This window comes from Protomyctophum parallelum (genome assembly GCF_964188405.1).
Source record: "Protomyctophum parallelum genome assembly, chromosome: 9".
Classification (NCBI taxonomy): Eukaryota; Metazoa; Chordata; class Actinopteri; order Myctophiformes; family Myctophidae; genus Protomyctophum; species Protomyctophum parallelum.
This window is the reverse complement of record NC_139706.1, coordinates 12896094-12911139: the sequence shown is the minus strand read 5'-3', so window position 1 is coordinate 12911139 and position 15046 is coordinate 12896094. Positions and strand designations below refer to the sequence as shown.

At 44.3% G+C, this 15046-nt stretch overlaps 1 protein-coding gene across 1 annotated transcript in view; it reads right to left on the bottom strand.

The window, feature by feature from the left end:
• The window catches only part of LOC310864414 (neuronal tyrosine-phosphorylated phosphoinositide-3-kinase adapter 2-like), a gene marked incomplete at both ends in the record, with an annotated part of 44653 nt that extends 30668 nt beyond the window's left edge, over nucleotides 1-13985 (bottom strand). Inside the window, 5 exons of the mRNA XM_083773104.1 lie at nucleotides 639-770; nucleotides 1901-2851; nucleotides 4769-5088; nucleotides 5906-6084; nucleotides 13881-13985. Coding sequence (XP_083629230.1) covers nucleotides 639-770; nucleotides 1901-2851; nucleotides 4769-5088; nucleotides 5906-6084; nucleotides 13881-13985 — 1687 coding nt within the window. The remainder of the gene's footprint in view (nucleotides 1-638; nucleotides 771-1900; nucleotides 2852-4768; nucleotides 5089-5905; nucleotides 6085-13880) is intronic.
• Between the last annotated feature and the right edge of the window lie 1061 nt (nucleotides 13986-15046).

The window sequence follows — 15046 nt, the reverse complement described above, 5'->3', positions numbered from 1 at the left end:
CTCTGGGTATGGCGCATACCAGCACACCAACAGGATGATCATTACCAATCACACATATGAATGCTGATGATGCAACATGGAAACATAGACAATGATGACACCACAGACAACAAAAGAGCAGCATTCTGAACTGATCTAAAACCTCCTCAACAATTCGACTGTATAGCGATGACGTTTAGATGGATGATTCAGTTTGAACGGAAACAAACACTGACCGACAGGAGGACAGACACCATAGAACGGCAGGACAACAGACAACATTCTCATTCAGTCTTTCAATTGTCTGTCTGTCTGTAACTGTGTTGTGTCCATCAGCACCAGTCTGTCTGCCTTTCAGCATCAGTCTGTCTGTCAGCATCAGTCTGTCGGTCTGTTTGTCTGTCAGTGCCTGTCTGTCTGTCAGCGGCAGTCTGTCTGTCTGTCAGTACCTGGGTGAAAGCAGGGTGTGTGTGGAAGTGATGCCGTTGGGGGGAAGGAACTCCGGATGTGGAGGCAGATCGACCAAGTTTATAACCTGTCTTGCTCTCTGGAAAGAGAGAGAGAGAGAGAGAGAGAGAGAGAGAGTAAAGCAACCAGTAAAGCAGACAGACAATCGGCTAGATAGACAGACAGCCAGTCAGTCAGACAGACAGACATACCTCTTCCCAATCGGGTGGGGCTGACAGATGATCTGCCATTCCTACAGGGGCCGGAATTATAAGAGATGTTGGTGGCGGGGCTTGGTGACTGCACCTCCCACTCCTCACACCCACTGTTCAGGCCACTTTCTGCTGGAGAGACACACACATGTAGTTAGATTAGAGATGAGACGAGAGAGAGGGAGAGGGAGAGAGAGAGAGAGAGAGAGAGAGAGAGAGAGAGAGAGAGAGAGAGATAATTAGATAAAGATAATTAAAGCTAATTAGATTGAAGAGACATTTAGTTAGAGAGACATTTAGAGGTATTTTGTTACTGGTGCTGTTTGGGCACAGGTTTACACTGGAACAATGCTGGAACAATGCAAGTAGAGAATTCATGCCCCATCCGGTTATACCAATACACGTTTTACCTGTTGTACCCATTGTCAGAGACCTACCTACCTACCTACCTACCTACCTAACCTACCTACCTACCTACCTGCCTGCCTAGTGCCTACCCTGCCTGCCTGCCTGCCTGTCTTTCTGTCTGTGTCCCTTTTATATACCCATATATTGAGATCTCTGTATCTGTCATCAGTACCTATTTATGGGAATATCGATCCGATCGGCAACTCTGGAAGACCGGATCTCCATACAGTATATTATATGCCTATGGGCTTATCAGTCGTTTCGGCAGTTCTTGACAACCCAATCTGAGCGACTTCAAGCCTGGCACCGCACTCCATCTGGGCCATATATACGGTATGTATGCCGAGTTTGTAGTCGATCGGTCATGTGATTCCCAAGATGTGTGAAGGACAAGTAGATGTTGTGAATGTATCAATAATTATTATAATTAACTGCAAGTTGTGGGAAGCTTGGACAAAAACAATCATTTCACCTACTATTTTATACAATATCTGTAAGATTGTGATGTGAGACACATACAGCTTTAGTTAGATTGGAAATAGAGACTTTAATTAGTTTAGCCACATTAGAAATAGAGACTTTAATTAGATTAGCCACATTTAGTTAGATGTAGGCAGCTTTACAGTAGTTAGATTGGGGAAAGACAAATGTAATTAGGTTGGAGAGAGGACAGAGAGGGACAGTTTAATTGAAGGTGCATGGCATCTCCTATACTCCTAGCACTTTTTGACTTGCACGGTTTATTGCTTAATAACGTGACCATTAATCCTTGCAGTTGTTCTGTATCTGGACAAGAGCCTAATATCTGCTAAATTGTGTTAGTGTGAATTGCTCATAACGGTACAGTGCCTTACCCTTGATACCTCTCTTCTTCCTCCTCAGGCTGCCGATCTCATCGAGTGGCACTACAGTACCAGCACCAGAGGTGGCAGTAGTGACGGTGGCAGCAGTACTGTAGTTGTCTAGCGAGGCAGTTGGGGTTCTGGAGCGTCCAGACGAGGAGGACGAGTTACTGTTCTTAGTCTTAGTCTTACTGTTCTCGGTGGTGTGGGCCTTTTGGGCACAGCCCGCCATCAGCACGTCATATGGAGGCGGCCGCTTGAGGCTGAGCGGCGTTAGCGCTCCGCCCATGCTCACGGGTGACGGACACGCCGAGTGGCTCCGCGCGCGGCCGCTGTGCGTGGAGGAGGACCCGGAAGAAGACTTGGAGGAGGGGTAGAGGTTGGAGGGGAGGGGGGGAGCGGAGGAACGGCCAGAGGAGGTGACGGTCTGCGTGGAGGAGAGCGGCGGGGCAGAGGAGCGCCCAGAGGAGGTGATGGTGTTAGTGGGCGCCTTGTCGTCCTTCTCCTTCTCTCTGACATTTTCCATTACGGGGAGTTTGGTGACGTCTATCGGGGTCAAGGGCGACTCGTCAGAGTTCGGGGAGCACTGAGCGGGCGCGGGCGGGAAGGTGAGCAGGGGGGGTCGGGGGGTGTGGAGATTAGGGAAGGGGGGAGGGGGGAGCGGCAGTGGGTCGTCGTCGTAGGCGGTCGCGGGGAACTTCATCTCCTCGTAGACGCTCTCCTCGCTCGGCTCGTCCTCGGACGTGGTCTCCTGTCGCCCTCTCGACTCTTCGAGGGAGTTGCCGACCATCTCTATGTAAACCGGCTCCTCGTCTGGACTCCTGCCCTGGGACCACGACTTGTCCCGCCGCCGTCGCAGCGACGAGTTCTGGCTCCGGAAGATGTAGGACTCGTCGAACGAAGTGCTGAGCTGAGTGTCTGGGTTCCTCTTCGGTTTGGGCGGTGGCATTCTCCCCTTGAAGCCTATAGACAACACAGACAGATATTATACAACTGCTGCCCGGCCGCACAGTAGTACAAAACCCTGATGCTGGCCTTCAAAGCAACCAAAGGTATGGCACCCCCATATCTCTGTCTGATCGGACCCTATACAAACCCTCCCGTGCGTCTCAGATCAGCCAACGCAGGGAGGCTGGAAGAAGATTCACAAAAAAACGCCGGGACAACACTCCACACGTCCCAAACTCTTCTCCCTTCTGGCTCCAAAACTATGGAACGCACTTTTCATTACAATCGGAACTGCAGACTGCACTCCCAATCTTCCACCGTAGTCTGAAAACCCACCTCTTCAGACTCCATCTTGGCCCGTAGCACTTGCCCTAGCCTTGACGTGCTTACAGGCGTATGCAAAGGCTCAACTTATGTAACTTACGTAGATAGCATTTTATGTAGACATAGCACTATATAGTATATTATATAGATATTCCATTGTTACGTTCTTAGCTTACGTATGATTCATGATAACTATTTTTTATGTGATATGTATTGCCATGTTTTTTGTTCTTACTTAATGTAAATCGCTCTTGTAAATTGTATGTAATTTAGTTAGCATTTCATGTAGACATAGCACTCTAGTGTATACGCATAGTTTCATTATTGTCAGACGGATGTTAAGTTCTTGGTGTTATTAAAATAACACCAAATATTATTCAGAGTTGCAAATGTATCTACAGATTTCATGAGGTTATCAGAATGTAGTTTCAAAGTAAAAAAAAAGAAGAAAACGGAAATAATGTTTGATTAAAAAGAACATCAATCTGAAGTCAGCGTGCCACTACGCATGGTCATCCCCTTTCATAATATGTACTGTTTTTAATATTTCTACAATGAAATAGTCATCAAAAATAAAGGCTTTTTAACAATCTTGCCTTGGACCTTTCTTTCTTTGCTGAAGTAAGGGTTCTTGCGTGTGAGTGAAAGCTCCCCGTTCTCATAATAAACTGTGCTGACAGAGCGACTCTCTGAAAGTTCCACTGTGTCTGTGTGACGCACGGGAGCTACTGATCCAAAGCTGCAGCTCTCTTCGGGACCGAGAGAAAAAATACAGAAAAGCCACTAACTGAGGTCACAGAGAGGGGGAAACAAAGAAAAGAAACACCCACGGGTGTTACTGAAGAGACAGCCTGCGTGCATCACCAAATTGTAGGCCTATTGATGTGCAGAACAGTGTGTGATGTGTGCATGAAGATAACTCTCCTGCACTTTTGTCCTGCACAACACTAGCCCCCATAAATGTCCCTGTCCACTTCTCTCTCAAGTGAACAAACAACATTACAAATAGAAATCGGCAGTGGTGCCTCCACTACAAGTCTCTGTGACAAAAACAAACAAACAAACACAAAGAAATAACTTTGTCTATGTAACGTAATACAATCTGATCAGCCCGCGTAAATGCTGCATTTTGCAAACCGTGCATACTACTGGATGTCCTCCCATTACATCATGCAGTATGCAGTCAAGTAGCTTGTTTTGGATGATCTGGGGATGTGGAAAATGGCACGGCATCGCATTTATATAGCGCTGTCATCCAAATCTCTACAGAGATTGTGCATTACATTGACCCAATGACCTTTGAAACGCCTGCCTCCTGTAGATGCTCTTGCTTTACACTGTTCACCAATGATGAACAGAATGCTTGGGGCTATAGTTTAATAAATGCTCTGGAGAATGTCCTAGAATTCCTACAATCTATAATATTCAACAAAATGTGCTGGATCACGGTATACCAATGACCACAACGATAAGCATGGAAAACAATACAGTGTTCTGTGAGCATCTGGTTGTACACAAATTCTTATAGCGTGGCATTTCCAAACACAGGGAGCACTACTAGACAGACCTTCTGACATTGTGTGTGCGTGCGTGCGTATACAAACTCACCGTCCAGTTTGTCCTGGGAGTCTTTCAGTTCTTCATGTGCCCCCTTCAAGGCTTCTGGGACCCCGTCCACGGCTTCAGCGCTACTGCTCAGTTTGGTGTTGGGGTCTCTCTTGGGTTTCGGGGGTGGCTGCTTGCGGGAGTTGGGTCCACCATCGTCGCTCCCCCCGCCTACCGAGTGGAGCGACTGGGAACGAACTGTGAAACCGTGGCAGGGAGAGAGGGGCAGTCTGTCCAGGGGGGCCGGCATCGTCATGCACCCCAACCTGAAATGTCTCCCAGAATAACCCCCCTCTGTTGCCCGGGCAACATCCTCACCCATCCTGGTGGGGGAAAAAAACACAACAACGGGGTAACAGAAATATTAGAAAAGAAAGAAAGTTTTGCTTTATTGGTGGTGTAGCCCACATTTGCAATTTGTTCAATTTGGTATAGCCTATCATACATCTGATCGTTTTCCATTTCAAATCATTTATTAATGGGAAGGTTTGGCTGGGCTTAGCCAAAACAGTATTGTTTAATATTTCCAGATATTGTTCTGACATGCATGAAGTCATTTTTGTTTCATGACTTTGATTCCCCCGTTCAAAGTGTCACAAATGGGATCAAGTTTACATTTATCTGTTTGGAACAGAGCAGCCAGAGCCATCTAATAGAAGAGTCATGACATTGAGGGGGCAGAAACCGAGCGCTCGAGCGCTGTTCATGCAGCCTAGTGGAGAGGGACGAGCTGCAGTTTGAAATACATTGTTTTCAACGCGGCGTATTGTACAGTAACAACTAAAGTATCTTTATTTTATGTTGTACGATTACTACAAAACAATCTAAAATAAAGGGATTTAAGATCATTAAAGCTGGGCTGTTGCCTGAGTCCAATGCATTTCTGCCTATACTTCCGGTCCAGGACTTAGACCTATTTGTTGTCCTCATTCTCAATAGAAGTCTATGTAGAAGAGCCGCCATTGGACTGAAGCCCCATGAAGTGAACGAGTAACTCTGTCTTAACTCTATGGCTCCGAGAGCAACTACATGCAATAATTCAGAGACCTGTGCAGTTATTTTCTCTCCAGGCAATACTATATACCTCACGCTGCTTTCACACTAGCAGTAAGTGAGGCTAAAAAGCTAACAGTTATATACCTCTTAAGGGCTTCCTGTTGCCGTTTCTTTTTGCTCCAGTTTTTCTGCGTTCGGATACGGTCACTCTCTCTGGATATGTCCGAGGCATTTTGTATCACCAGACTGTCATAGGTTCTCAGCCCTCGATCTTCAACATACTGGAAGAAATCCTGCTCCTTACTCGTAGTCATGACTTCCCACTGTGGAGGGGAGAGGAGAGGAGGAGAGGAGAGGAGAGGAGAGGAGAGGAAAAGGTCATACGTGACATTGTGATCTGCCTCAAGATTCAAGGTTCAGCTTGAATGTATTGGGGAAATTAAGTGCAGCCACAGTCACATCAATTTAGAAAACAAAACATAATATAATATAAATGTGATGCAATACATAAATACAAGGTATACGGTTAAAAATAACTCCCATAAGTTATACTGCAAAATGCTAAACACTATAGACAATGGCCAAGTTAAAGGCAGCAGCAGACACTAACAGCTCATAATTCATGCTACATTTATTCCACGTGAGATTCAGAGATTTTTTAGTGGAGTTCAGCATATAGGCCTATACTACTGTACTGTCTGGGACAATGGATTTCTGCTTCTCGCAGGCAGTATGGTGACAATCTGCAGGTGATTAATCAGAACCTGCTGATGGTAGATCAAGCAGATTAAGCTGAGCTCGACAAAGTCCAATAATTTTACTTACCACTCTGACTAGGCTTTTTTTATTGGGCAAGATGCAGGTTACCATACCACGCTATACCATACAGAAAAACAGACTCAATGCTTATTGCTTGGACTTAAAAAAGGTGTCATCATTGTTGAACACATTAAAATAGTTTGATTCCACAGAAAGAAGAGATACGTTGTTTACACTCCAAACAAACACATCTGCATCTATCAATAACTGTGTCAAGATATTTATGGTAACTGCATGTCCATCAATTCAATGTCAGAAGAATCTTTTATGGCTCTCAAATGGGACTTGGAGTTTCTTAATAAAATCAACAATCATATCATTGGTTTTACCGAGCTACATTTAGGTGAAGCTAGGAATGACCATGATTGGGGTTCCTGTCCCTGAAGAAGGCTAATGCCTAGTTTATTTTAGACCCAGTGGAAGAATATGGCTGTTTAAAATAAGAATTGACCCTCACCCGGCGGCGAGCACAGGGGTTTCTGACAGGGGTTGGTGAGGGCTGACCTCACAGGCCATTTTGCGAGAACCCTGGTCTAGAGCAGAGGCACCGTATCTACAATAAGGCCTTTTTCAAATCTATTTCTGCCTGGCCAAAATCCATACAATGAGAAAAAAAAGAGGACAAAAACAAGACCTATATCTCTTTGAAAACCTTTAGTGCTACGATTGTGCGCAGGGAGACGACAATTAACACATCTTGCCTGCCCAAAATGTAATTCCTGGAAATGCCACAGGTCTAGAGGCTCTCTGTCTGCCATTAAACCTCACTCTTAATTAGCTTAGATCTTCATAAGGAAGTGAGAGCGACTGGCCGGAAGTTGTTAAATGCCTTTGGAGTATTGATATCAGCTCCTGTGACTATTATGGAGTGTTTCCAGATCATAGGAACCGACACAAAGACAGTGGAATAATGTACTCAGCTGCCCCACACACAACTTAAGCACCTAGCCACTAATGTGATCTGGGCAGCTTGCTTACATTAATATGGTGGAAGAAAGGGCCTCTTAACACTCTGAAGATCCATATCTGCAAACTGTCAATTGGTCATTTGGTTTTATAGTGTTATTGAACAAGGAAAACAACCGCACACTGTCTTCAAATGCAGTGACCAACTTTTATTTTCAGGGAAATAGCAACGTTCCGGCGCTGCGGCCTTCATCAGGCTATTTTTGGTAAGATAGCCTGATGAAGGCCGCATAGGCCGAAACGTTGCTATCAAGTTTCCTTGTTCATTTTTGGGGCACCGTACCCTCTCCTACGCACCTGTCGCCTGTAGGTGTGCAAAAGCTTTGCTTTTTTTTTTATAGTGTTATTAACATACCGGATACCGGTATGTAAAATCATTGTCAGATCTTAAGCCTTTCACTAAATTCAATTCAATTGCACCCACACACATAACCCAATATATAGCACCCCTGGTCCCTCATTTTGTCACGTAGGCACAAAACCAAAAGGATAGAGACCGAACCGGAGCGCTAGCCCCGCCCCCAAGCTATTCATTTCAATGGAAGTAGCTCAGTGTCGTTTTGAAGCACCCGGAAGACTGCCGGAAGTACAATTATAACTCAATGGCTCGAGCGAGCGGAAGTTTAGCCTAGCCTAGCCCGGACCTCAAATTTGAGGTTATAAATTTATAAAGCTTTTTTTTAAACAAATACCAGCATTTCTTGCAGTCACTTTAGGACAAACAGCTTTTTCAGTAGCTCCCATGCGTCACACAGACACAGTGGTAGTATTTAAATAGTATACAAAAAAGCTCAGGTTAAAGGTAGCAGCTCTGTTTAGCAGTGGTTGTATTCCATTTTGTCGCAATAGTTCACATATCTTGCTGCTGCGTTTGCACATCGTTTTATTTCTCCCAATAGGTATGGGAGTTTTTTGTCGTCGGTCATAGATTCAAACTCGCTTTGGGTGTGTGTAATCTGTGGGAAAAATGTGTATCTGATGTCTTAATTGGTATAGTGGGCAGGTGGTTAGAAAGTGAAGCTCTGTTTCCACTACATTTTGTGTGCAGTGGGTATAGTCTGTCTTCCCTTGGGAGTTGGGTCTGTCTGTGGCAGCCTTTCTCACTGAGTCTGTGCTTTCCTAAGTTGTGGGTTGTTTACCGTGCTCAGTGTCACGATGTGTGTCAGGTTGTGGACCCACATGCAGAACAAGCAGGCAGGCAGGTAAAGTCCAGTATTTATTAGAACAAAGAACAGCTTACATGATGACGAGGCAACAGCAGGACAAAACACGCAGGAACACAAAGTAACATCAAACTTTGATCTGGCAGTGTGAGAGCAGAATGAGTCCAGTACTTATAGACTACAGGCTGATCGTGAAGCAAACACAGGTGAGTGTCATCAGGCAACTGCAGGCTAATGACAGAATGGAGACAGGTGTGTAACAGGGGATGAGGTGAGACAAGACAGGCAACACCTAGGCAAAACAGGAAACCCTAAGACATCACTACAAAATAAGGGTATACAGTTCACAGTCAGATCATAACACTCAGGTACCAATGTATATTTTCTTTTTAGTGATAGATAGCGGTCCATTTTGCTTTAGTTTTGGGTAGTCTCTTTCCATTATGTCAGGTAGCTTTCTTTTTGTTTTCTTATGTTAAGTCCAAAGGGTTTTCCGTCTGCTGGTTGTGCTTGCTTTTGTGCATAATCCCTGGACTCATCTGTGTTATGTATGTTTTCTCCATGATTGAGGGCTATGTTATGGAGCGTGTCTAGGGTGCTTTCTTTTAGGTGGTTATGGAATTTAATCGCTCTCTTCTTTATTGTGATAATGAGTGGGTATCGCTCTAATTCTGCACTGCAAGCATTATTTGTTGATTTTTGTTGGGTGCGGAGGATGGATTTGCAGAGTTCTGCGAGCAGAGTCTCAGTTTGGTGTTTGTCCCATTTCTCAGGTTCTTGGTTGGCAAGGGGACTTGGCAAGGCCCTGCCCTCATCAAACCCTGTACACTCAAGAGAATGTCCCCCTACCACCCTTAGATTGCTCTTACATTTAATATGGTGATCTGACCTCATCAAACCCTGTACACTCAATATATATGGCCAGTACACAATTCATTCCATATTGATCTGACCCCCCATGCCAAAAGAGCCAGCGCTCGCCCAGCAGTCTACCGTCAACGAGGCGGATGGTTGTTGTGTTACTGCTGTTGTAAGTATAATGTTATATTGCCCTGTGAGGGTTTACCAAAGTTAAGTAAAGACTGTTTGAGTTCAAGTCGTGGTTTCCTGAGTTTACTCTGCATAAGGGTCCAAACACTGAGGTGTCCTGACAATTTCAACACCTCACTGAATACCCCTGACTGAGGGGAATTATTTTGGAGGAGCATCTATAGCACAACTCCCAGTTCCGGCGTTTGTTCTGCCTCTAGCCCGAATCAGACCCGAAAAGGGAGTTGATTCCAGTCTACTCATTCACTGGGTATGTACCCATTCACGCACTCTGGCATAATTAAGGTGCATCCAGGTCCAGATGGTCACATCCGGTTCGACTACCGGTCTACAATCAGTCTTAAAACTGAAGAACTTGATGGATTTAAAAGGCTTGTATGGAATAATTTGACATAAATAGCTGTACTTGTTCAATCGGAATTGTTTATTTTTCTTGTAATGTATTTGTGTTTGAATTGTGTTATGTACTGTATAATCAGGGCGTCGTTGTAAAAGAGCTGGTTCTCAATTGACTTCCCTGAATAAATAAAACTGAAAGACTGGAAGAAATAAAAAATAAAAATCTCATCTACACTTGACCTATCACTAGACTGATTGTACACCCTGGCCTTCCAGCTGATTAAGATGCAGATAGTGCTATAGCCTACAGTTTCCCAGCAGTGGAGCTTTTAGCCTTTCCTTGATAGCAAATGCACTTCATACCTTTTGGGGCAGCTATAAGAAAGACTATGAATTCAGATCGTATTCTCTTGGGCAATAGCCTTTAGTCAGACCTTGTTGATATTGCAGGTGTAGCACTTGTGTCGTATAGGTAGTGTAGGACAGCTACCAAATTACAATGAAGGGTTAGACGTTGGGACTAGTTGCAACAATGCACAAACATATGACAAAAGACAATAAATGAAATAGGTACCTTGGTAGCAATATCTGAATCTTAGGGTTTTTTAATCTGTGGGTGCACCCAACTACTCTGACTGACAACACCATATGCAATTCAATTGCAGTATTTATACCAGTTCAGTAGTATCAATCACATTTTCACAATCAATTGCTCTTTGAATTTGAATCCAAAAATAATCACTTCACATTCACAATAACCAAGACAATAAAGCAAAACACATCAATTGACAATAAACCCCTACACACCACTTAGTGGCTATGAAATAGTCCAAAAGACACAAAGTGTCTACACTTTTAATGTGAGTGTGTGTGTCTACTGTTAGCCTGCACTGCTCCTTGCAGGGCAGAGAGTTGGTGTGTGCTACTCATAATTGTCCAGTCCTGCACTGTTCCTCACAGGGCAGAGGGTGTGTGGAGTATATGAGTGTGACAATGTCCAGTTCTAATGTGTGTATGTCTGTGTGTATCACCGCCCAATACTGCACTGCTCCTTGCAGGGCAGTGTATGTGTGACAATTTCCTACCACACTGGGGGGACAAGGGCTACGGTCATGGGTATGTCCCAAGGAGAATTCAGCAGGGTCTGGGTTCTTCCTAGCCCTGTAAACATGACTCTCGTATTCATACGAGAGTCATGACGCAACTTCACCCTGGTTTTTGCAGATGCTACATTTACAAATAATTAAAATATATAAACATTCGCATTTCAAATATAAAGTACTCGCAAAGTGTCCCACGGGTGTTAGTTAGTAGCAGCGCCAGCGATTAGATCGAATTTCTGCATCCCGCGTTGTTTAATAAAAAGCATTTTTATCCGAGGTGTTATTTTGCCATTGGCTTTCAACTACGCGCCCCTATCGGTCGGGAGGAGGGTGGCACTCGGTGTGTTCGATATAGGTACGCTGACCGCCCTGCCAATACAGACTAATAGGCGAGTGCGCTCCCGGTGTGCAACTGTGGATTTCCCAAACGAACCCCGTTTGAAAAAAGTAGCCGGAGAGCTCGGACAAAAATGCTTTTTATTAAAGAACGCGGGACGCAGCAATTCTAATCGCTCGCGCTGCTACTAACTAACACCCGTGGGACACTTTGTGAGTACTTTATATTTGAAATCTGAATGTTTATATATACGGAAATCTTGTAAATGCAGCGACTGCAAAAAACAGGGCAAAGTTACTGCATGACTGTCATGATAATTATCATGGCAGTCATGTTCCAGGGCTAGGTTCTTCCAATCACGGGTAGCTCGCCATCCTTGGGCCGACCAGAGTCGGGCTGAATTAGAACAAACGTATCCAAAACAAAAAACCTGGCATCTCTGTGTTAATGTCTAAAACATTATCTTCTTTTACACAATTCTGTATAAGGTTTCACTTCAAATACAGCAACCTTTCAAATACATATTAATGTAACAATTACAATTCAATTCAACAGTAGTCCAAACAAAACAAAATATAATAAATCTTCCTCTCACCGATGGTAGTTGTATTCCTTACACTCAAAGTTATAGTAACTGCAGGGTCCAGCAATTGTGAGTGAGACACTACAAATAAAAATGAATGACACTGAGTACACATTACAATACACTTTAGTGTAAAAACGTGTTTAGCTGAACACCAAACAAACTGTAAATTACAGTTGCATTACTTAATTATTCATTGAACACACTGACACAACTAGTCACCACTAGTGCTGGGGCGGGAAGCACCCTATGATCCGACGGACCATTGCTCCGAAGGAGCATTGGTCCGAGGTGCGCTGGGGGTCGGGAGAGGGTTGGGGTTAGGTTTAGGTGTCTGCCCCGGGGGGGTTAGGGTGAGGGTTTGAGGTAGGTTGTCGATCGGACCAATGGACCGTCGGCATATTGACGCGGACACTGCTGGGGCTTCCCTCATGTTAGCCACCTAGCAGCTAATGCATCAAACACTGTTTGTCACTCACCAGGGTTTGCAAATGAAATCAGCACATCAGTACTGCTTTAGATGACTCAATGTTGCTCCTCACAACAACCTAATGTCATTAATGCTGTGTTTTGTTCTACACAATTGACATTATTATTCTATATTTTCTTAAACAGAAGTTTAGCTTTTCACTCTGTCTGCACTCTGCAGTTCTCCTCTCTGTTCTCACTCTGCTCTCCCTCTCTCTCTCTTTCTCATTGATTAGGACTCGTTTCACCTGCTGTCCCTGCACACAGGCAACAGGCTCAATTGACACTCGTTCAGACCAGTTTGGGCAATGTCTCTCATCTAATAAGGATGAACTGATCTGAGGGGGTTCTCTGTGTACATTTCAGTGTAGTGAGGGGATATGACTGAATTAATTAATTGTCACTTGAGGACTTTTTAACAGTTATTTATTTATTCATATTGAAGGATGAGTTAGCCCATTTTAATCCATTGTATTTATATATTTATTGTAAAGGGTGATTTAGCCCATTTTAACCTATATTCTGGACCTGGGTTACACAGGACATTGTGGGCAACCTTTGCATGTATTGAGAACAGAGTCAGGTGTCAGTGTGCAGCTCCTTATGGAATATATAGGCCTACGCAATATTCAAGGTTCAAGGTTGGACTTTATTGTTACATCTTGTGTACAGCACAGGTACATAAGAGTATAACATATTTTAGTTTAGCTTCATTACAGACAATGCATAGGTAGCATAGATAGCATAACATTAAAAAAAAAAAAAACACAGCAAACAAAGGGATAGAATAAAGAGTGCAAGAAAGAGCAATGAAGGAGTCGAAAAATTGTAACATACCGGTATGTACATGTGCATGTTTTCCCTGTAGTATAGCAATGTTAGGTAAACTTGTTTGTGAACAGCTTCGAGTTATGTTCCATATACAACACAGTTTAGTTTAAAAGGTGCAAATCGAAGCTATGTTCCATAAACAATTAGTTTAGAAAGGTGCAATTTGAGCATGATAGTTCGAGAAGAGGGCGGGGGGTGGGAGGGGGGTAATGTTTTCCTCTGCCCGGTTTCACTCTGGTTCTTGTCAGTTCGTTCATGTATCTGATTGTTCGGTTAAAGAAGCTTTTTTGCAGTCTATTCCCATTGGCTTTGAGACTGCGAAAACGTTCTCCATGCGGCAGCATCTCAAACAGTCTGCGGTTGGGAGCTTTGCTGACACAATGATCGTCATACGGGGCTTCGATGGGGGGGAGATCACATCCGCGATGCGTTTGGCTGTTCACACAACCCTCTGCATTACTTTGCGGTTGCGGTCGGTGCAGCTGCCATACCAGGCAGTGAAGAAGCCAGTCAGAATGCTCTCTGTGGTGCCTCTGTAGAAAGCTTTTAGGACTTTGGGGCCCATGCCAGCTTTCTTGAGTCTCCTCAGGACGTAGAGGCGTTGTTGTGCTTTCTTCACCACCCGCTCTGTCTGTACTGCCCAGGTGAGATCCTCAGTGATGTGCACCCCCAGGAATTTGAACTCTCTGACCCTTAAGTTTCCACTGCAGCACCCCCAATCTGGGATGTCTCCTGTAGTGGAAGATCATCTCTTTTGTTTTGTCTACTCTATGGTCACATTCTCACCTAATACTTCGGTAGACTCAATGCATATGGGCGGAGAATTTGGGATTCTTGCATATTTAATTTGCTGCGGTTTGCCTTCACACAGCTGTCATCCGCAGCAATTGGAAACGCAGCAGGGGGGACCTTTATCAATGTGTTCCATTCATTAACTAGCCTACACAGTGAAATCTATGGTGATAAAATTATACTCATAACGTGCATGTGTCGTGCCATCTGGGACTGGACCCTCCTCTCTCTCTCTCGCTCTCTCACTATACGCACGCAGCCGCACACATTGTTCTTTTGGGCATGGAGGCACAGCGCTGAGCGCACTGATATAACAGACAGCAGCGCAAAATGTTTACACGTTTATTGAGATGAAAGTTCCTACTCCCCACACAGTGTCAGCACTCCATGTTTACGGCATGCACAGACAGACAGAATATTCTGTAGGCTACAGTATAATACTATTACACTGCACTGCAGTGTTTATGTGTTTTCTTAAGCAATTGATTAATCTCCTCATTCGACCACGTCTATATCCACGTCTATATATAACGGGACATCTTTGCGCTGCGTAAAATATGCCTTCTCCGTCTCCAACTGTGTTCAGCTCCTCACCCGCCACATTGTTTGCTTCATTTCCTTTATTTACTGCGGATTGCATTCACACCTGCACCGAATCGTAATCAAGTGCGATTGGAAGTGAAGCGAAACCCCCGTTTTTGCTCGGAGTATAATGCGGTTCTTTGATACGCATTACGATTCGAATGAGCCTTCACACCTGCCAAACGAAGTGCACTTTCTGAAAATGCGCAGCAGGATTCGTTTTAATCGCAGCAAAGCTCTCTGGTATGAATG